General features: G+C 40.3%; 1 protein-coding gene across 3 annotated transcripts; it reads right to left on the bottom strand.

Moving 5' to 3' along the window:
• Window positions 1-642: 642 nt before the first annotated feature.
• Window positions 643-22,896, bottom strand: GTF2B (general transcription factor IIB). Of its 3 annotated transcripts, none has more exons than XM_064720158.1 (7): window positions 22,814-22,896; window positions 20,349-20,455; window positions 10,203-10,336; window positions 3,831-3,977; window positions 3,564-3,693; window positions 2,705-2,986; window positions 643-1,142 (listed from the first exon to the last, which is right to left on the bottom strand). In XM_064720158.1, the coding sequence occupies exons 1-7, from the start codon at window positions 22,828-22,830 to the stop codon at window positions 1,009-1,011; spliced, it is 951 nt and encodes a 316-aa protein (XP_064576228.1). In that variant the 5' UTR covers window positions 22,831-22,896; the 3' UTR covers window positions 643-1,008. The 3 variants fall into 3 exon arrangements, with proteins under 3 accessions (XP_064576228.1, XP_064576227.1, XP_064576229.1); XM_064720157.1 differs by lacking the exon at window positions 22,814-22,896 and adding an exon at window positions 22,376-22,505; XM_064720159.1 differs by lacking the exon at window positions 22,814-22,896 and adding an exon at window positions 21,780-21,896.
• Between the last annotated feature and the right edge of the window lie 139 nt (window positions 22,897-23,035).

Below are 23,035 nucleotides of genomic sequence, written 5' to 3'. Positions count from 1 at the left end.
TTTGTACACAAAGGGACACTGTCAGGAGGCAACCAATGTTCAAAGCTCTCAGTCTGGGCAAGGCTGAGCAACTTCAGGCCTTCACTCAGCACCTGGCATATCAGTTCAAACAACAAATGCTCACTTGGAACAACCACAGGCCAGCCAGACTGCAGGGTCGGCTGGCAGGACAGACATTTAACAAACGTACACTATAAATATTTTTACTTTTCTTTGTACAGTACTAAGCATCACAAAGTTACCAGGAATTCAACTAAATTGAGTCCTCATGCTTCTCAGTAGCTGCTTTGTCATTACCTCAAATTCACAGCAGAAAAGCAGAGACATTGAGAATCAGGAAGGCTGTGCCAAGGATGGGATTAATCCTTTTGCAACCAGTTTGGAAATATTCTGCAGCAGTTGTGCAAAACTCGGAACAGCTTTTCAGCAACTGTTTACATTCTGGGTGCAAGCACCCACACTACAGCTCCCTACAGCTACCAGAGCACTCCAGAGATCAGAAATTGTCCACTAATGAGCATTTAAGCAGCCTTGTGACCAAGCCCACAAGTATGAAGCTCACTCCACCATTCCATGGACTGCATTCCAGTTCTCAGCATGTACAACAGTACATGCATGTCACACTGCAGTCATACCACAAGATGGTGTTTTTGGAAAACAGTTTATTTGGGAATTACACAATATTTTAAATTCTCCAAAATACATCTTACTAGATCCCTACAAAAGAAATCTAAATAAGTACAACAGTATCAAATGAAATTTGTTGCAACAGATATTAAATATTTACTTCCACTAATATATACATACAAAATGCCACACAATCAGCTTGTTTACCCTTGGAATGTATGCTGCCTTCCAGCAGTTATGCTCCATCTCCACATCCTCCAGTTCCACAACACGAAGACCCAATATTAACACTTTGTACATCCTTTATTATAGGCAAAAATAAAGAGTTTGTTTTTGTTGGGGTTTTTTGGGGGGGTTAACAGAAATTAACCCTCTGCAATCTCACAGCTGTGGTAGTTTGTCTACTGGGGTATCAAACTTGAAGTCTGCTGGGAAAAGATCTGGAGCTCGAGGATAGATCAGCCTGTATGACTGTCTAATCGTAACATCAGCCACACCAGCAATATCACCAATTTCTACAACAAAAAGCAGAGAAGTGGTTAGTTTTTACTTTTGCCATTTATATTCAAAAAACCAGCAAGCATAACTTATCAAGAGGCACTGGACACTTGCTTCACTTGCAACTCCCCGAAAGCCTGGTAGAAATATTGTTAACTGTGGTGAGTAACATTTTGGATACTTAAGTCTGTCTTCTTATGTGCTACAGTTCACCTTAACCTATAAATTGTGGAATAACAAACTTCAAATTGGAAGAGGGTAAAAGTAGTTAGAAACATGTATTACATATGACCACCAGTATTTTAACAAATCATCATCAACTTCTAGAACTTCATTTTTATGCTTTGATTAAATATAAGCAAAAACAAGCAAAAAACTGAGCCACAGACAAAAACTGATACCTTCACTTAAGCATGAAATACATTTACCTTAAAATGCACCAAGAAATAAGGCAGAGGCACACACCACTATCTAACAAGCTAAGGGAACACTTGTTTGAGATGCACAGAAACTTAAATTTATTCAAGAGTTAGTAAGAAAAAAAAGTCAGGAATTTAAACCTTGAACTGCATGAGAGCCTTCAGCACTGTCCAAAACCACTGGAGCCGTGTGGAGCTGTGGTGTCCATGGCAAGCAGCTGTATTTTAATTATCACTCTTAAGAGATGCAATCTCACAACCAGCAAGGATGAAGGTACTGAACTTCCTGGGCTACAGATCACTCATAGGCCCAGGAAAGTGCCAACAGGATGGAAGCTCCAAGGACATAAGCAGTTACAAATGCAGAACAAACCACAACCTGACAGATAAAGCTATTCTTTATATGGAATGCTCCATTAAGAAATTGCTACATTTTCAACATCTCTGATCTGGACTGGACAACTCAGAGGAACACTTGAATCCATTTCTCACATCAAGTTCTACCCCCTGCAGCCTTAGTAAACGTCTTTCCCCATACATCACTGCCCTGTAGCCTCATGCCCTTGAGCCCCAGGGGCTGATCCATGCTGCTCTGCAGCTCAAAAGCCCTGAACTCCTTACTGGCTCCCCACAGGCCACCCTATCTGCCCTAGCTGATCCACAGCAAACCTTGCCATCCCACAGTTTCCATCTTTACCACAGGCTCACAGTAAGTCAAGGACCATGTACTAATGCAGGCGATTCCCTGGCTGCAGGAATGATTAAAGATTTGATGTAATCCAAAGCCCAAGTACTCCCTGCAACTGCCATCAAGTTCCTGTTTGGAATATTTTAGAGCAGAAAATGGACACACAAAAATATATGTGAACTTAAAATATTATGCTCATGTGAATGCACTGGTCCACTGCATTCAAGAATCCAACTCCTAATACCAGAAGAAAATGAACTCAGTTTACACTGAGTGTAGCCAATTACTCCATGTTCATTCTGGGGACAGGGAGATCCTGGTTTGGTCCTTGCTGTATGCAGTTAGAATGAGCTTATCACTGTTTGCACAGACCTCATCCAAGTTTTACAGCAATACTGAAGTTTCTTTCAGGAAAAAAGACATGGCAAACTAAAAACAAACCAAAAAAAGACCAAAAAAAGTCAAGTTTTACCTTTTTGCGTCCTTTTCTCTGAAGAAGCCTGTGATGCCATGTAAATAGCTGCAGCTGCTACAGAGATAGGGCTTCTCCCAGGAACCAAATCTAATTCCACAGCTTTCCGGGCAATATGGGTGGCTGCCATTTGTACTTGTTTGGGAAGACCCAGGTTAGAACAGAATCGTGACATGAAGTCTCCAGTTGTAATCAAATCAACGCTGGTTTCCAGAGCTTTCAAAATAAGTTTAAAACACCGGCCTATTTCTTTCTTTGAAATCCTGGACACTGCACATATTTCTGGAAAAAAGAGTATAAATTAAATCTCAGGCTTCACAGCATTTGTTGCCCCCAAAATAATCAAACTTGATTCTCAATATATTAAGACCCACAAAGAAGTACAATGTCCTGAAGGCCACCATCACGAAATAAGCTCTGACCATTTGTGAAACTTCAGTCAGTTCACATTTATCACAAGGCACTATTAATACAGCTCACTTAGTAAGGGAAATTTGGTACTGAATGCTAGAGAATTGTACCTCTGTTACAGAAAAGTTGCACTATTCACTACAGAACTGCTGATTCAAATTCAGTTAAATCAGTTACAACAGGCTCCACCATCCTCTGATTAAAGCAATGCCTTTTGTTTCACCAACACTCAAAATAACTTCCAAATGCTAAAACCCCCATGCCCTAGAGCCTATTCCACAAATACAACAAATTCTCACAGACCCTTCCACCCTCCCCTCAAAGGTGAGCTACAGCTGAGAACAACCAATTTGACGAAGTCTAGGAATAAGAAAACCAACCTCCTATAGTGACAGAAACGAAACTTTTCCTTCATAGAAAAATTGAATCTGTATCACTGAAAACTTACCTTTAAATGTTCTTGGAACGCCCTCTTGCCTACAGGCTATGTAGAGACAAGCGGAAGCAATAGCATCATTACTTCTCCCCTTCAGGCTCTTTTGCTCATACACTTGCTTGAATAAATTATTTGTTCGATCCTTCAACGCAAGAAGATGAAATTTAATTAACTCTAGGGCCATTTAATTAGCAGCAATATCAAAAATTCATGTGCTCATTATATTATGCTAACTAAGTCAATGCCAGAACAATTTAAGGAAAAGAGACATGAACTTACAACTATATTTCTAGGGAGGTTGATTCTGTCTGCCATGTTCGTAATTTCTTTAAAAGCATTCATCATCGCACGATCAGAGCTGCTCATAGTTCTGCGATTTTGGTACTTTGAATTCCCAAATTCATCAAAACTTGCTGCACCTGTGCCCTGAAAAGAAAATTTTGTCTTATCAATAATACAAGTATCTAAGCAACTTCCTGCTCACTTCAAGAGCAAACATCTTCCAGCTTTATACATTTTAATTCAAGACATCGGTTCCAACAGTTGTGCAAATAAACATCACTGAAAGTAACTCATTCAACCAAGCATCATTCCACACAACAAGTTCTACACTTGGCACCAGTCTCAAATAATGAATTGCTTCCCAGAGACTACAGATTACACAGTGCTTTTTCTTCCCTTATGTAACAATAGTTACACAGCCAAAAAGAGAAAGAATATATAGCTAATGTGTGCATCTTGCTACTCCTGTCACCAGTGCTGAGGTCTAGGATAATATTCTGTGCAACCCTGGTGTGTCCTTTAGGCTGCATTTGTGGCAGACAGGTTGTAGGAGCATCAGGGGTAGCACAGTTGGGACGGACAGAAATGAGAGATCTCTGCAGCCAGAGGAACTTACAGTTTATTGCAAAGGGCCTGGGTGCAGGGCCCTGCTGGGAGCTGCCAGCTGCAGCTCGGAGCAGGCCTGAGAGAAAAGAGGGGTAGAGAGGACGAGAGGGTAAGAGAGTGAAAGGGGTAAGAGAGCAAAAGGCAAGAGAGCCAAAGCATAAGAGAGTAAAAGAGGTAAGAGAGTGAAGTTCCCCGTACAGTACAATAAATCATCTTCTGTGTTGAATATTCTGATTCTCACTAACCAATCTAGTACAATATACAAATCCTATAGCATTTCCATACAGCCTATAAGAATCACTATATTACCATATTGTGCTACATTTTAAACCCTAAAAACTCCTCTTTAGATCCCTTCTGCCAAGCTGACAGGGTCTGCTCTGACCCTTGGACCTGTCTGCAGGAGAGGGTGTTGTTTCATCAAAAGGGCTTTACCTTCAGCGGCCACACTGTTGCTTTCCCGTTGCTCAGTAACTGAGGGATCGCAAAGCTTGCTTTCATTTCAATCTTGCTTATAGTTTCCATATTCTCAAAATCTTTTGCCAGGCAATCATAAGGCTTTCCTGTTTCATTCTCCCCAACATCAGTGAGCCAGAAAAACATTTTTATGGTCAGCTGGAGACCAGTTGTTACAATGATAACCATCACAGAGAAGGCATGGGCAAAGAGAACACACAAACCAATGAGCCAGTCAAACCCAACCTGACACCGTGCCTGTTAGAGGCTGCAAGCCTTTATCAGAAAATGGAAATATCCATGTATTTTGACTTTATGGAAAAATCATTGGCCTTTTAAAAGAAAAGCTTGAGATCTCCATAGAATTAAGACCCTCACACTCAACCTGGCAACTTCAAAACAAGCTTCCAAGGTACCATTCTGCTTATACCTTACAACTTACAGAGCAAAATGCATACTTCTATTAAATATGCAAATATGCCCAAGCAAAAGGCTCTAAAATGTTCAAAGTTTTCAATTTACCAGCAGTCCAAAACAAGTCTCAACCAAATGATGCCATGTCAGATTAGTGATAGCTGATAATGACGTCCTGTAAGCGAAGAGCAATTTATAATCTGTAATTTATATTGTCTACATACATATGTTCACTGTCACAGCATGCACAGGGCCCCAAGTTCCTTCAAGTGGAAACCATTTCTTCATCATTCCATCATGTGTAGAAACATGGATTTCCTGAATCTGCAAGCATTCATTCCTTGCTGGTACCTTCAAACAATTTACCTGGGATGGGGCATCCAGCTTTCACTGCAGACAGATTTGGTCATTTAAACAAGCCACCAGAGACTACTGCACTGTCATTTTACCAAAACCAGTAAACACAAAGCAGGTCTTGATCTGTGGCTGATTGATAACTGGCTAAGCACTTGCACCATCTGTGGTGCTCACACACCTTGACTCACTGCAAGAACTGAGGACTTTGGCACAGAACCCTCCTCACAAGTCTCCCTAGCTCCTTCAACAGCTCTTTACAACAGATTCCAGAACCATTCATGGCTTTTTCCTCCTATTCCAAGCATCCTTTAATATAAAATAAGCACCCAGACATGATCCTGGCACCAACACAACAGAGGGCTGCTCCAAAGACAATCCTACTTCCTTGGCTGGATGAACACCTCCAACTATTCAAAGGTTCCCAGTAAGATGAAAAGGTAAACAAAGAGCAAGAATAAAGTACAACAGACTTCAGGCCACAAAGAGCAATACTAAGCCTTCCATTCAAAAATTATGTCAAAACTTCCTTTGGCCCAAAGTATACAAGTCTTAGGTCAAAAGGCTCCTTGCTGGCCATCAGTTATACCCCTGTTCCCTGCAGGGTGTTACATTTGTGTTTATCGTCGCCTCCCAGACCAGTGTATGCACACATGCTTACATGGAACTGTGTGAGCTCAAACTCCTGGAGATGCCAGAAGAGTGAGCACAAACAACAGCAAGTCCCCAGGTCCTTGTCTAGTCAGGCTTTTATCAGAGACTAATCTACCAGGAAATATTGCTCTGTCCTGGAGCCACCAAGGATTCCCCTTCACCAGAGGGATTTTCCTTGGTATACTGGTTAAGGAGAACAAAAAAAATTAAAAACACCAAGCAAAAAACAACCCACATCTATTAGGTGCTGTGGAGTGAAAGCAGACAAAGATTTTACCCTGCTGATGTGAGCCCTCTTCAAGAGCCATGCCCAATACACAACTCACAACTATAAAAAGGGTGGAAAACTCTCTTCCACCTCAACTGCTTACATAAACCACAGAAATTCTCCCTGCAGGTGTTATTTAAATGCACCATCTACTTTCCTTCTGGAGCTTTGAGGGACAACACTTTATTGATTTCAGTCCTTGACAATCATGTGAGGAGATCCTTTCTCTTCATGGAAAAAGACAGAAGCCACACAGTTTTAACTGAAATGAAGTTAACTTTATGAATCATGTGGTTTACTGTTGTGGCCTGAGTTGGGAGTTTCAAACAGAACAGAAATCTCATAGATACAATCCTGAAAACACTCTTCAAGGTAGCGAAAGTGAAAAATGCAGTCAAGTAAACAGTGACAATCTCTGAAGGGGCTCAGTGGAGGTCAGGTTTACAGTGCTGGCATTCAAGAGCTTTGTACCCCAGTATTTCCCCAGAGCAGCACACAGTATGACCAGTATCACCCACAGCACTGATTTGTGGTTAACCGCAGCACCAAGGCATGCCCTGATCCAGCAGTCTTCTTGTCCAGTACAAACAGCTCACATGGATCAGTCTGATGGATCCTTTCCCCTTTTTCATCAGCCCCTGGTACCTTCTCACTGTTTATCAATAGAGCACTTCCAGATTCAGGCCACGCAGTTTAACAAAAGCCAGCTTCTTTCAAAGATATCTGATCAAAGGATAGAAATTCTATGCCAAAAGATTGCATTAGATCTTTGTTCAACCAATATACATTCTCTTGGAGTTGCAGTTAATACAAAAAAAGGAATCAATTAACTAGCAAAGGTGACAGAAGACTTTTTCCATAAGATAGGAAACAAAACCTGCAGTTTTTGCTTTTAGATTCCTAGAAGAGAGCTCCCTATATCAAAGCAAAACTAAAAGATGCTTGTTTATTTTTCTTTAACTTTATGTTAAGAGTTTTAGAAATGACCATAACATTCTGGCAGTCAAGTCACAATTAACGTGACACTTCACCATGCCTCCAATTGATCTGCATTGTAATCAGATCAACTGCAGCACACAGTATCTAATTTCAGAGTTACAACACTGTGCCAGTATCCTGAAGACCTGCCTGTGGAATTTAAACCACTTCCAGCACCGCCAACTATGTTATTCACCCTCCTCTTTGGAGGCAAACTAATCTTTGTTCCAATGCAGGCTGCTGCTGCTGCCTCAGACACATGGGTTCCTCACACATTAAAACCAATTAGCAATTAATCCCTTTGCCCAGGCAGAGCAGCTAACACATACAGACCACACATCCCTGCAGGAAGGGGCCCCAGAGCAGCACCTCCTGCCTCCCAGAGGAAAGAGACACAAACCACTCTGTGAAGGAGAACTGATCCTCTTCCTCTACTGTTACAAAGCAATACTGTTATAACTGGCTGAGACTCGATTTCCATCTCTGTTCCCAGGAGTCTACAACAGATCTAACATGATGTGCCATGAGAATTATCAGTGTCCTTCTCTTTTGGATTTCCCACAACACAGGTTGTGTTTTAGGGGTTTTTCTGGTGAGAGTGCTTTTGTGAGGGTGGAGAAGGTCAGCTGTAAAGATTTTATTATCTGCAGTCCTACCTCAAGCAGAAAGAAATAGCCCTGATCCTGTCCCATATGAAAGGTTAAAGCCATCTCTGGCACACAAACATGGGATCTACTCCAGGCCCTTCTAAATCCTGCTATTAACTGGGAAAATAATAATCTTACCCTGTTTCATTCTCTGGAATTCATACAGGTTTTCTGCACTCTGTCAGATGCTACTTACCCTCTTTCATGACTACACCAGTTTCACCCTTGCTCAACCACTGTGTCTATCTAGTTAGTGTTCAACCACTGTGTCTATCCAGGTCAAACCACATCCCAACCTACTGCCAGCAGGCACTTCAGATGACTGCTTGAGACATGTACCACTTCCTTGCTGCAAAATTCATGCCCTTTCTGCACTGACAGGAGATGTCTTCAGCATCTTCTGATAAAAGCCATTCACTTCCTTCCAAACAACTGAAAAAAAAAGCAGTCCCTTATACAGAGCTCACATCAAGGAACTGACATGGCAGGGCTCCTGCTTACGAGCGAGACAAACACAGGAACTCCTGTGCAGAAAACATCCTGGTTTGTCACAGGGACTCTCAATTTCCCATAGAAAATAATGCACCTCTGCAAATAAAGTACCCACAGTTGGACTGACTGCCCCCTCTACAATCCCAAACACAATCCAGGCAGCTCCAGCACTTGTTACTCAGTTCTCATAGGTTAAATCATGCCACACTAGAACTCTCATCTTGTCTTTATGCAATGGCACTCCTTGCTACAGCAAGTTTGCTCCTGCCTATTCTGGGATGTTCTGGTTTACAGCAAAACTTTCATTAGTCAAATGTCCAGCTCTTACAGTTTTTTAGTTTTCATGGGCAAACAAACTTTTCATACAAGTTCCTATGTCTTTAATTCTCTCACTAAGGTTCCTATCCCTCTTAGAATTCCAGTGACTTCTACAACACTGCTTCTAACAGCCCTTTAGCAATGCCAATGTTTTAATGAAGCACTGCAGAAATTTGTTTGTCTGAATGTACTCCAAAAGCCACCTATAATCATGAAATGTGATAGGCAGCAATTCTTAGAATTCTCCAAAACATAATAATCTACTTGGACATTTCCTCAAAGAGAAGATTTCTTTTTCACTAATGGTGAAAATTAGCTGCCCATCAGTATTCACTTGTTGACTTTGTTGCTTTTAAGAATTCTTGGATGAAAAGTATGCTGCACACTGCCCTATACATATATATTTAGGCACTTGATCGTAGCAACATCACTGGGACAAAAACTTCTGAGAAAACACGTAAAGCGGCAAAATGTTCTAATCAGCAACTTCACCCCTTTTCATGAAACATTCAGGAAATCCACAAAAAGTTAATTTGGATCTTGCAGTAAAATATGAAAAAGAAAGTACAACAATTAAAACTTACCTGTGTGGCTGCTTCATCAGAGGGAATGCATTTGTGTGACTAGTCCTGCTTGCTCTCAAGGGGAAACAGCAGGACATGACTGCACCACAAAATTTCAACCCAAGTATAGATGGGCTACTTTCCTTTGAGGCACTCACACCGTGAAAGAATTCTACATTTAGTGCTTTAACATTAATTGAAAGAACATGTACAATGTGGTCTCCAGGTCTCCAATATGAATCTGATACAGACTTTACTACGAAAAAACAGCAGCATTAACTGTTGAGATCTCAACATTAATTTCAGAACAGCCTCAAATACACTTGCTAAGTCAAAGTATACTTCTTTTAAAATTGCAACATCAGCTTTCCTATTTATAGCAACATATCTAAGTATAGCAAGTAACTCCACAACACTGCAAACTTTTTGGGTTTTTTGCAAAGGTTGGCCCTTTCCTTCTATCCTAAGGAAAGGGCCACATTTTATAGACTGTTGAAACATGCAACTTCAGTTCAGGTGAAAATCTCTTCAAAAATACATGCTGTATAGTTTTTCTATGGAAGTATCACCTGGTACTTGAAAAAAAACACTCAGTAAACTTTAGTATTTCCAGTGTTACCTTGCCAATCATTGTACTCAAGTCACCATCACTGAGCAAAGGATTCTGGGTGTCCCCAACTCGAGATGGGTCTTTGGTGGCTTTGTCATTGCTGAACGTTCTCCACTCGGAGCCCACGTCTATGACCCGGTCACCTGGGAACACAGGGCAACACAAAGTCTGCATTGACACAGTGCTTTAAAATATTGCAGGAAACATTAAGGCAGGCATCTGAGCTCTGCACTCCAAGGAGGCATTGATGGGAATGCTGCCATTCCCAAACACAACAGTAACTGGCAGGACAACAAACAGGAATTCTCAGGATCTACAATGGAAAAAAAATGCAACTAGAGCTGCACAGAAGACATAAATAACTTAAGAAATGCATCCTGAAACCAGAAACTGTCACCTTTATGGATTATCCATTAAGAACATCATGGCATTTCCAATACACAAAAGGAATCAAGATCTCAATTTCAAGCTGAAGTCAGGACTGCCTGTGGATTGTTCCCAATGAGTCAGTTGCTGTAATCACACTTGCCATGTGTTAATAGTGCACACATGAATTACCTATCATGCACAATCCCATCAAGCTATAGTAAATTACTTCTCTTGAATAATTTCTAGCTCCTTTGTACCCTCAATTTTGTAACTCCTAACCCACCACTGATGACATTTTGCAGTTCAGTTTTTGTTCTTGAAGACAGCTGTGACTCTGCTCAATTTCATGATGCTTGACAGTTTTACATAAAATATATATACTCAACTACTTAAACACAATCAACCCTGTTATAACTGGAAGATTTTCAGTACAGATTCAGAATAAACAGGAAAAGCACCACATTTTCTGAATGAAACAACTTTCCTTGCAGTCCTCTCTTAATTTCACATCCACCTAAACCTTTCCTATAGCAACGAGAGGAAACAGCAATGAGAATTATTTCTCAAAACCTACCAGTTTGAGAATTAATTCTCACAAACTCTGTGATGCAGGCAAAAGCCCTACAGTAAACACAACAACAGAAACTTGGGGGAAAAAACGAAACACAAAAGAAAGCACAAACCCCAGCCCCAAACCCAGCACAGTTCATTGTATTCAAAGATCTGATAAATGCTGCATCACAAAGGTGCTGCCTCCAGAGCAATACTACAGAATTTTTAAGAACACATGCACAAAATAACACAAAAGGAACACTTCTCTCAGTGTTCTGCAGTAAAGCAGAATACAGCTCAGAAGAAACTTCAGAATAATTGGTACCCTGAGCTAAACCTGAGGGAAAATTCATCACCTTTATCAATGTTTAAGTTTGTTGTGAGAGAAATGCCTGCAAAAAAAAAAGCAGAACTGACTGCACAATTTACAGTATGGAAGTCTTAGAATGAAATCACAGAGGCTGATTTAACCTGGTGAAAACAGGCAGAAAAAAGCACTCTGCAAACAATACAAGATCTGAAGCTGGAGAAAATGCAGAAGGTGTGGACAGAGTGATGCAACTGCAGAATTCCCTGGGGGATACAAGGGGACTCTATTCTGACAGAATAACTCAATTTTTAACATAAAACCATGCAAGGAGGATGCCTGAAACTGAAAGCTGTGAATGAACCAAAAGAAGTTGCTACAACAAAAAAAAACCAAAAAACTTTAACCTAAAGGTGTTCTCATCAATACCTGTCAGACCTGCTCATAAGTATGGCTCCACCTTTATTTACTGGTGTAATAAAAACCAAGAGGGAGAAGAAAAAAAATCAACCATGAAAAGCTACAGGGTTATGGATAGAATGAATCTGTGCTGCCTTTTACTCTTTCTGCCACAAAGGTCAACCCCCACACCCTTGGCAAGCTTGACTTTGCAGACAGTGTGCTCCTCTGACTCCTGGACTCTCTGTAAATATTTGATTCAGTAATGCTCCTTCTATGGCCTAGCAGTAACTTACTTTTAGACGAACCCCCAATACTGTTTACAGCATCTAAAAAAAGCAAAATGTACTTAAAATTCTGGCATGGTATAAATAGAACACTGAGTACAGAGCAATGATGTAATATTTTTCCACACAAGTGGGAATGACCTAAATGACTCACTCAGGGATCTGCCTCTTGTGAGTTATGAACCATTCCTGCTCTAACAAGAAAGTTCTACATCACTGCCTGCTCTGATAAACACATCACAAACAGAAGACTGAGACTACTATGACAGAGTAAGAAAAGATTAAGTAGAACAAATCACTGAATATAAAGCATTTGTGCAATTAAGATGCAGTATGCAAATATCTTCATTTTGCCAAGAAATCTGCTACTACAGAAAAGAAGTTTTTCTGTATACTGTCAGTGTCGCAGCACCGAAATCCTAGGCAGCACATTCCATCTTTCAAAAGGCTTCTATAAAAGTGTGACACAAGCTAGAAGTATTACTGAAAATCAAACAAATAAGCCCACAGGTTTCCATAGATGGAAAACATATTCAGCTACAAGCATGATAAGCTGAATCATCCCATTCAACAAGAAACTAAAACAAGAAACAAAATGCAGCATTTGTTATCTTTAGTTCTTCAATACATAAAAACCACTTTGGAACTGGGATATTAGTACAGATGCAATTAAGCCCCACCCTAAGTGGTCAAAGCAAAACTTTAAAATACTACATTTAGTCTTACAAAAAGACTAAACTTAGTACTGAGTTAAGATTTTTTGCTGACTAAATTAGACTGAGTTAAGATTTCAAGCTCTAAACTCAATTTGCTAGGTCATGCCCTACTGACTGACTTTCCCAAGCTGGAATATGGATCCAGCAGTCCAACATGAGAGTAAAAAAGCTCCCAGTAAGTACACCATACAGTTGTCTCTGCTTGCTCACTTATTCTTATATTGGTTTGGGCAATCTTATATTGGTTTGGGCAACCCTCTAAAACTGCAATAAGGATGGGAGTGGCCACATATTCCTTGGCTACTCCCTTTCTAAGCAGTCAGTTTGAACAAAAGGGCTTCACTGGATACAGTCACATTAGATACTCCTTTATTTGATTTTCCTCTAACAGAGGAGTTCACCTCCTCAGCTTCCTCCTCTGAAATACAGACAAAAACAACAGTTTAGAGGACCAAATCCTTGTGAAATGCATCTCCAGGCTGATATCCCAAAGCATCTTGCTGAACAGACTAATTTTTCTCCATTGCTCCATTTCTTCTCATGAACTACTCTTCCAGGATTCAGTGTAAATACAGTCTAACACACAGGCTCCAGTGCAAACACACACTGCCAACTCCCCTGGTTGGTAACCAGATTCAGTTTACTCATCATCTGAAAAGCTCATTTAATAAAATGCAGAAGTGCTACTCAGAACAGAAAACCTCAGGCCAAGGTTACTTTTCTTCACAACTGACACATGCAAAGAACACGTGCTACAGAAATGCAAAACCAAACTCAGGTCAGACCCAAAAATTAAAATAGACTTTTGAGTAGTTTTTAAAACTTAGTTTGAAATATCTATACATCAAACTTGCAGTAACTCATAAGACATATGTATTCTCTTCTCCTACATTTTGCATTATCTGTTATAAGAAGACAAGATAGCTTAAAACTGAACCAAAACTAGAAATATAATGACATTCGTGAGCTATGTAATCTTCCATATCCAGTCTTGAAACACTGCTCAGAAGGCATGCTCTTAAGTTATTTTCAGAGGAGCTCTAATGTTAGCTGCACATTGCATTAAGTTCTGCATATTGTTAACTAATATTTTAATTTTACCATAAATACAGTATTAAAAGTTGATTTGCACTCTAAAGATCCAAAATACCTACTGCTAACAGGGAATGTTTCATTCTCACAGTTAGTTAGGGAATCTGCTGCCATCTAGTGAGCACATACATTATATTTTTAATTAAAAGCATTTTACAATGCCAAATTGAAATGTAGATATGTGTGTATAAATATATAGGATTACACTTAAGTTTCAGTCAGCTCCTCATTAAGCAGAGTAATGAGGTGCTATGACAAACTACAGTGAAAAACTAAGGAGCAGGCTACAGGCTGGGGAGAATGAAGAAGACACGAAACTGCACAGAGCCAGGCTGAACAATCAGATCAAGCTTCAGCTCTCAAGACTCACCTAACTTCTAAACCACTTTTGCAACCTTCTTCTGGACTTGCTCCAGCAAGTCTCTCTCTCTTCCTAGTACGCAGAAGCCCAGAGCTGGACACAGTACTCCAGGTGTATCTACTCCATATTCTATTTATTAGCTTACATATTGCCCCACATGGGAACACAGGACCTTTTCTCCATTTTTCAGCCTTAGAACTTCTATTAAGGACCAGATGTATTAAATGCTCCACAGAATAAACTCATGGAGAGGGGAAAAATAAATGAACATATAATTTTAAAGTCACCACTATTTCTAGCCCTTAGTAAGGCATTTGTATTCTTTGTAAAAGTGATCTTGTTTTCAATGAATTGTCACCACCACAAATTTATCATCACAACCAGCAACACCAGTCTATTCGCAAGACAGTTAAAGTAACTAAAGCAGGTTTTCTGATGGCTAAACAAAACATAAAACCCCCACAAGCAAACAAACAAAAAAGCCAGAGATGACTTTAACTAGTTGCCAGACGTCAACAGCATCACAGCAGTACCAAAAGGCAGCTATGGATTGAAACAGACAGTACAGCACCGCAGGCAAATGACTGCTACAACAACAAAGGGTTAGCAGCTCCTGCATATCAAACTGATGACAAATCTAAAAGGACTTACAGGCTTCCAAAGGCATCAGCTTGCATAATAATTTTGGAAGAAGCAAATGAAAGTAGAAATGTTAAATGATCAGGTGGACAAGTCTGGTCAACTGAAGTTACACCTCCCCAGGACTTGAGACCTTTAAAAGATCAACAGCTCTAATACTTGTGTGAAGGATGCTCCAAACTACAGAATCTCAATTGAAAATGTTGTGCCTGATCTACCCTACATCACAATATTTGAGACTCTTTTTCCATCCGAGTTCAGACTGTTTCCAGCCCTTATTTGCCTAATTACCTTGTCAGCCTGGCAAGGAAGCAAGTTAAGAAGCACTCCCTAAATAGAAGGATTCAAAACGTTACTGTTACTTACTAGAAAAACCTAGTACTTCACCTACTGGAAGTAGCAGTGGCCCTCAAATACCTTAGGTCTGCAGCCAAAAACCCACTAACTAGAAAGCTTCCTGCACCCTCCAGGAAATCTCATGCTAAGAGCAGTGCTTATTACAAAGGCTGACAAAAGATGCTGACTTTCAACATCTAAAGTCTGTTCCCACTCTTACAAGCATCACTGCCAAACACTTAGAAGCATCACCCTTTGCCTTTAAAACTGAAAAGGGTTGGAATTAAAACAGACTGTTTGAAATGCCGGCTGAGAAAGGCAAGCAGGTCACTTTCTTCTTATTATAAATTTCCTGTATTAAGTATCTGTGAAAGTTCCTGCAAGAGTCAACTATTCAGAATGTCTTTAAGCATCAGTATCCTTTATAATTAGCTTTCCTCTAAATGCAGAGAGTCTTTTTCCAAGGGCCAACTTTTGTCACACACTTTTTAGTAGTCTAGACACAAAACATGTAAAGGCTGCTAATTCACATCCATATCTAAAGATTTTTGCCTACTTTTTAAGCAATACTTTGAATCAAGAATTAATATTTTAAAGATTGGCAATACTTGCAGAAAGGAGTAAACCTGGATATGCAGCCAAATATTAACAGATTTTCCCCCTATGGATGTAACTGCCCTCTACTGGATGCAAGTCGGAAGTACTCAAGCACCTTCCCCACCTACTGGATACTACAAACAGCTGAAAAGAAATAAAAGATTTCTTCGGTTTTCAGAAAAAACAAGCAGCTATACAGAAGCAAGTAATCTTATCCCTAATGACAGATATCCTGACTAATGCACTGGCCAGTAGAGAGGCAATTGTGAAACTCCTTCCTACTTGTTTATTTTACTGCTAAAAAAAAAAAAAAAGAAAAGAAAAGCACCTGTAGTATATTCAAATCTTACCTCTTTTTCATGGACCAATCTGAATTTACAATGCACCATTTTGATCTCAAACGTGTCAGAAGTATCAGCCAAACAAATCCCCAGATTGTTGTAACAGCCTTAGTGCAGACCACAGACTACTGACTATTTTTCCCTAAAATTCTTCAACTGAACACCCAAGTACACACAGAACACAGCAGAAATATCTGAATATTGGTCATAATCTGATTCAAAGCTTTAATGAGTTGATATGTGTCCAAGGATCCTCATCAGCTGGAGACAGACTTCTGCTTTTTTACCAAAGAAGGCTCTCCAAAGCAGATCCACACAAGAGCACTGTTCCTTTGAGCCACACCTGCCTCATGAAGCAGACAGAGCTAACCAGTTTGAGAAAATCACTTACTACACACTGAAAATAAATTCATCACTGCTTAACTCCTGCACACTAAGACAACATTTAATGAAGCTATCTATGTAGATATTTAAGGAATGTCTTCAAAAGGTGTTCCTAACCTGAGCTATTCCTTATACCTGAGATACTACCCAGCAGTTCGTGCCACCAGACTTGTTCTTATCCTCCTCTGAAATTCACATCACCACCTTGCTACATCAAGAAAATTCAGTGCTTTGTCTTCCACTTTCACTCTGCTCTCTTCAGCCCCTTCTGGCATATGAGCTGATTCCCAGCCTTTTTTACTGCCTATAAGGTAGTAAGCAAAATAGCTGCCTGTCAGAAAGAGGATTTTCTAGCCTTCTGTTCTTGAACAACACCCTTTTCCCCCACCAACACTGTCTGGAGAATGAGATATGATGAATGCTTTAAATGAACACAGAACTGTCCATGAACTCTTAGTGTAGCACATAGCTTAGAATGACTGGAGAAAGGTAGGGATAATAAAACACTATTCTTGTCACAGCAAATAGACCTGGACAGAGTTGTTAAGTCTCAAATGCAAGTCAATCCACACTAATATCAAAATTTCATGGATGATTATAATTTAGGTCTCCAAGCGCCTTTCAAGTAAAAAGCAATTAGCAGAAGGAAAAGTTAACAAGTTGGAAATAATTACCATGAAAAGACAGAACACAAACTAATCCACAAAAAGTAACAATGAAAAGGCAGATGAGAGGTTTTAGGAGAATGAAGCAGTATTTTGAAACAATAATACTCTCAACACCAGCTTCAGTCATAATGACATTACAAGATTAAATTATTTTAATACTGCAGAGCAAAACACCAGTTTATTCAGAACACATGGAAAATACTATGTTAAAAAAACCCAGCATACTAGATGTAACTTAAATTATTGAACCTGTAAGTAGAAAACAACTCGGAAAAAAAACCTTCTCAAAAATCCCTTTAAAAAGTAGTACTTGCAACATACAGGTCTGCCTAAAATACAGAATTCACTTGATAAAGAGATCAGCTTCTCTGTGTCCTGGCCTCCTGCTACCCCAAAATTTTCTACTGCTTTACCCTTTCAACTGCCAAACGCAAGATAATAATACTGATTTAATCTCCTATTCCCAGAAAATTGATTACAAACCTGAAAATTATCTGTGCACCAGCTATTTTATCCTACAATACAGTTCTACATATAATAGTCTTACACTCTTTTCATAAATAAGCAACTTCAGTACTTTACCATAGCAAGCAAGAAAAACATCAAATACAAATACTCTTAGTTAAGTCAGAGACTAATAGCTCTGTCAACAACTAAACTGCACACACACAAAAAAAAATTTAAAAAAAAATCAGTGAACTCACACCAGTATGTGCTTTACAGCAGTAAAGTAAGAGCACAAATTCAGCATTTACCATTTATACCAGCAGTGCCCTGCAGACACCAGTATTTTTAAATAAATCCATAGCACTTCTTCAGCTACAAGATATATTGATTTTTGCATAGGGAGGGTTAACTGATCCCCTTCACTGAAAGATCCTAGTAACTTTTAGTCCATCTCAAAATATATTTTCAGTGGGCTCTGCTCACATGTGATGACGATGCATGCAAGCCCTGAAACAAAACTTCCCTAAGTAAAAACAGGAAATGAAATCTTGAGTCTCTTAAGGGGAACGTGTCTCATGGAATCTGCTACAAATACAGGAAAGTTGTACTTAGAATACATGAAACCTAAATTTTGTCTTCACTCCTTTAATCTCTACTTCACAAGCATCTCCAGAAAACAGGCATCAAGGACTGGATCTGGTTTACACCCTCTCTAAATTTCTTATCAGACCAGGTGAGAAAATATTTAGTGCTCTCACTTCTCTTTGGTCACTTATTGTCACCCTATTTAACTGGTTTTGAAATGACCTGCAGGACAGCCTAGCTAAGGAATTGGACACAGAGGCAAGCTAAATAGCTGAAGGAATGCAGCACAGAATGAGAACAATCAGCACAATGCTGTTAAAGCCTTCTGGGGAGACATCCACAGAATGCTTACCTAAAAAACAGTATTTATCCTACCAGTAATGTTGGTGGTAAACTGCACTAAGACAATTATAAACACATTAAAAACTCAATTCAGAAACAATTTCTATTAATATTCTAATGATCCTGCTCATTGAAACTGCTAACATTTTGAACTAAAGAATGCACCAGTGCTATTACTTCAGAAAAAACAAAGGATAAACTCTTCAGGCAAGAATTCCTTGTGACTAGGTAACAGAAGGTACATGTTGTGAAACTTGTGACAAATTCCAAGTTCCAAAAAATTACATTTATGAAGAAAAAGCTTTTCCTCTTCTCCCAAAACCAGAACTATCTTAGAAGTTATGAACTGATCAAGATGGGCTTTTCTAAACTTTTGCTCAATCTCTGTGACAGCCACACAAAGAGTTGAACTTGCACCAAAATATTTTTAAGCAGTAACTTAAAAGCTTACTATCATATTTGAGTAGGAAGTACTGCTGTGGATATATGAATTTTTAACCAGCAAATTTATTCTGATTAATTGACCTTTATGCAATTTAAACCACCCCTTCTTTTTAACAAAGCAGTTATAATCCTTCCTTTAGAGGTTTCAAATGGTTTCATGATTTTAAAGGAAACTGGCACTCAAGTTTAAATGTTTTAACATTTACTTTAACAATTTATGTGGAAGCTTGCTTTTGCATAAAAAGACATATTTTAGTTGCTTGGCTGAATTAGTACTACCTTCACCACAAATTCCTTAACTTTCAGCTTTTAATACCATTTTTAAATTCAGCAAGGCAAAACAAAACCAGCACCGTCTAGGAAAGATAGATATAAACAATTTGAAATATTTAGCAGCACTGAATGAATCACACAAATATGTACCCTCAAGGAGGATTTTTTCACATAATGGCCAAAAACAAATTATCAGAAATCAATGAAGTTTAAAGGACTATCATAATACAAGCGTGGAAAGTTTCCCATGATAAAATGAATAAAGACAGTAAGGTGCACGTAAGATGTTTATCCTAGAAAAGATAAATAAAAATGTTTATGCAGCAACTTCCTCTTTCTCATTCAAACAAAAGACAAAGCCTAACAGGCCTTTCATTTTAAATATTCCATTATACTCAGGAATACAGCTTAATCTCTGGAAGTTGCTGCTACAGAAACCAAGTAAAATAGCTTCACAAAATTCCAGTGGAAAAATGTAGGATAGTCTTAAAAGCCTTGGGAGAAGTGATTAACAAACACACATGCTAGCAACCATATAAATACAAATCTTTCAGGGCAGAAGATAACATCTAGCCTGGGAAACTGAGGTTGGTTGGGGCTTGGTTTGGTGTTGTGTTGGGTTTTTTTCTTACAAGCAAGTTATTTCACAGAGAGCTTTTATAACATCTCTTATACTTTCCTGAATGAAAGAAGAGTCATGAATAAAAACAGAATATGGGACTGGACAGCACAACACTCTAATTCATATTACAGCACATTTGAAATTTTCAGTGTTTAAAGAGAGTTTGATTATTTTTGTAGTGCAAGAAATTACCAGAAGACAGGCTACTCAGAGCAGTAAGCTTTTAGCAACAGACAATCATGAAAAAAACTTAAGCCCCACACAAAAAAAATCAAAACAAACAAACACACACCCCATCAAATTTACCACCCACACTTCGGCATCAAGAGGGCACAAACCTACACACACCATTTAGGTTACATGGCAATTTATAAAAATATGAATAACTACTTACCTACTACTAGCCCACACTCAGAACAAATCATATCACCAGCTCTGTAATCCTCCACTAAAATGGAATCTGGATGATTTGGGCAAGTAACCCTCGGAAGCACATCCAAACTAAAAAAAAAAAAAAGCAAAAAAGTTCCTTGATGATAAGAACACTTCAGTAATACAGCACTTAATGTTTTAAATTTTAGAATATTAACTTGATTATCTGAGCTGCACTTTTTATATGAATGCTGCAACTACATTTGACAATTAAGACTTTAAATCCCCTAAATTCCAATTTTCTTGTAATGTATCTTGTACCAAAATCACTTCAAATCAAACACTAAAAATCTACATAACAGACTTGATTAAATGCAGTGTAACTCAAACTACTGCTAAATGAAATTTCCTAAGAAGTTAGTGGTGATTTCTTCATTCCAAATGAGCATTTTCACTCCTTCTACTCAGAACAGTATTATCTACCAGGTCCTTAACTCAGAAAGTTACACATACAACATGTATGCTTGGAAAATTCCCAATTCAGACACTGATTTATTTTAAAGTATTTGAAGAATGAATTCCATTTTAAATTAAGCAATGCATAGTGAAATCTTAACAAAAAATAATCAGCTCCTAAGGCAATTACATGACTAGAAGTTCTGAAAACAGGGATCTCTTTCACACTCATGGATCTTCAGGAATTACAACTTATCATAAAGCATTAGCATTATTTAATAAACAGCTTTTAGTTACTGACTAAAGTAACAACCAATTGCTTCTAACCAGATGTTTTAAAAGTAAATACTTCGTATTAACAATATGTTACATAATTCTACTAGAATTATTTCAAAATGGGAGTAAAAATTGTTTACAATTGGGATCCATATATTCCACAAAGCCATTTTGCTAAAGTTTAAAAACACAAGAAATTGATCTCAAAAAATTTATCATAACTACTACCTTCTATTTGAATAAGCCAAAAAAACAATTTGTAATCCATTCAATTGTAAAAATTTTTCCAATAGAATTACTCTGAGTTACCCCATTTTTCACAATTCTTTCTGCCATTAATTCAGCCTAACCTACACTCCCCATCTTAATTTTCATTTTTTAGATATTTCCAATGAGTCTAGAACACAAAAAATCAGAACATTTTAATCCACTGACTCTTCACAAAAATGTCTGCAACCTGAAACTAAAACTGAAAATCAACATAACTATTAATATTAAAACCTCCAGACAGCATGTCAACACAAGATGTTCAGATGTAAATTATGTTCAAAAGAGTACATGAAAGCTCTTTAGACTACTTTCCTTCTATTCCCAGCCACAAGTTTCATATGACAACACTGTTGACAAAGCATTCACAATCATCTGACATTTGGCATTACATAAAAGGCAGTGACACACCAAGCAAAAGGAAAAAAATGCAGATGTCTCAAAGAATACCAACCATGTTTTGTTTCAGACTTTAACTTCATAAAACACTGCAAAAATTTGTCTTCCCATCCCAATTTAACTCGGTTTATCTACCGACACATATACGCTGTACTCCTTGCAATGGGTTCAATTTACTAAGCCACCTACACCCAAGGAAAATGCATGGCACGTGTGTAAAGGCCCATCCCAGCAAATAACTCCCGGCTTGCAGCAAGACTACTCGGAAGCGCTTCCGAGATCCCAGGACAGGTTTAGCAGGCGCTACAGAGTCACTCCGGTCTGCTCCGCGGGCTTTCAGACTAGAAAGGAGAACTCGGAGTGTCTCCAGGAGGAAGGAATTCAGAACCCGAAACCCGTCTGCCCGCTGACTAGCGCCGGTCCGGATTTAGGGTGGGAGCCTGAAAGCAGTTTGCAGGCCCCGATAAGGTGGAGCCAGGCCAGGGAGCTGCACTCGGCTCAAGGCACCGCTGAGCACGGGGGACACGGGGGCCGCAGCTGCCGGTGCCCGGCCGGGGGACACGGCGGGACGGGCTCGGTGCCACCTCAGGCCCGCCCGGCCCGGCCCCAGCCGCGCTCGGGGGACAGACCAGGCCGAGCCGCCGTTCGCACCGAGCTGTGGCTGACGAGGAGCTCCGCACGCAGGACATCAATCCCCCAAAACCCTCGGCGTCTCCTCGGAGCGCTGCCCAGCAATAGCGACACGAAGACGCAGAGGCGGCGAGCTCGGCCCCTTAGAGGCCGCTCAGCTGTGGGCCGCCCGGCGCGGCCCGGCCCGCACGAACAGGCGCCCTGAGGCCCGCCCGCCCGCCGCCCTAAGGAACGGCCCCGACAAACAGGGCACCGGAGAGGGGCCGGTGCGCCGCGCACCGCGAGAGCCGTGCTAAAACGGCAGCACCGGGGCCGGGCAAGGGCGGCGATGGCCGCCGCTCAGTCCCCAGGCGGTAGCGGGGGCGACGCAACCATCCTCTGCCCGTGCCGCGGACGGGAGCGATGTCGGAGCCGGAGCCGCTCCTCCCTCGGCCCCCCGCGCCCAGCCCGCCCCCGTACCGGCTGGTGGACGCCATGTCGGCGGTGCCGCAGCAGGGCCGGATGGCGCGCGGCCCAGCGGCCCCTGCAATTAAATCCCGAGAGCGGCGGGCGGGGCCGCCGAGCGCTCCTACGGGTGCCGCGAAGGGGCGGGCGCACGCTCGGGGCCGGCTCGGGCCCGGGCTGCGGGACGCGGGCTGGAGCGCTCCCCTCGGGCCGAGCAGCAGCCCACAGACCCCTGCA

Source organism: Zonotrichia leucophrys, chromosome 8 (genome assembly GCF_028769735.1).
Source record: "Zonotrichia leucophrys gambelii isolate GWCS_2022_RI chromosome 8, RI_Zleu_2.0, whole genome shotgun sequence".
Taxonomy (NCBI): Eukaryota; Metazoa; Chordata; class Aves; order Passeriformes; family Passerellidae; genus Zonotrichia; species Zonotrichia leucophrys.
The sequence above is the reverse complement of the archived record's forward strand: the minus strand, read 5'-3'. Positions and strand labels throughout refer to the sequence as shown.

Coding starts and splice junctions, on each gene's coding strand:
- GTF2B (XM_064720157.1), bottom strand. CDS start 22,413: ATGTCCTGCGTGCGGAGCTCCTCGTCAGCCACAGCTCG. Junction 3,694..3,830: donor ACCTCCCTAGAAATATAGTT/GTAAGTTCATGT, acceptor CTTGCGTTGAAG/GATCGAACAAATAATTTATT. Junction 1,143..2,704: donor AGAGAAAAGGACGCAAAAAG/GTAAAACTTGAC, acceptor TTTTTGTTGTAG/AAATTGGTGATATTGCTGGT.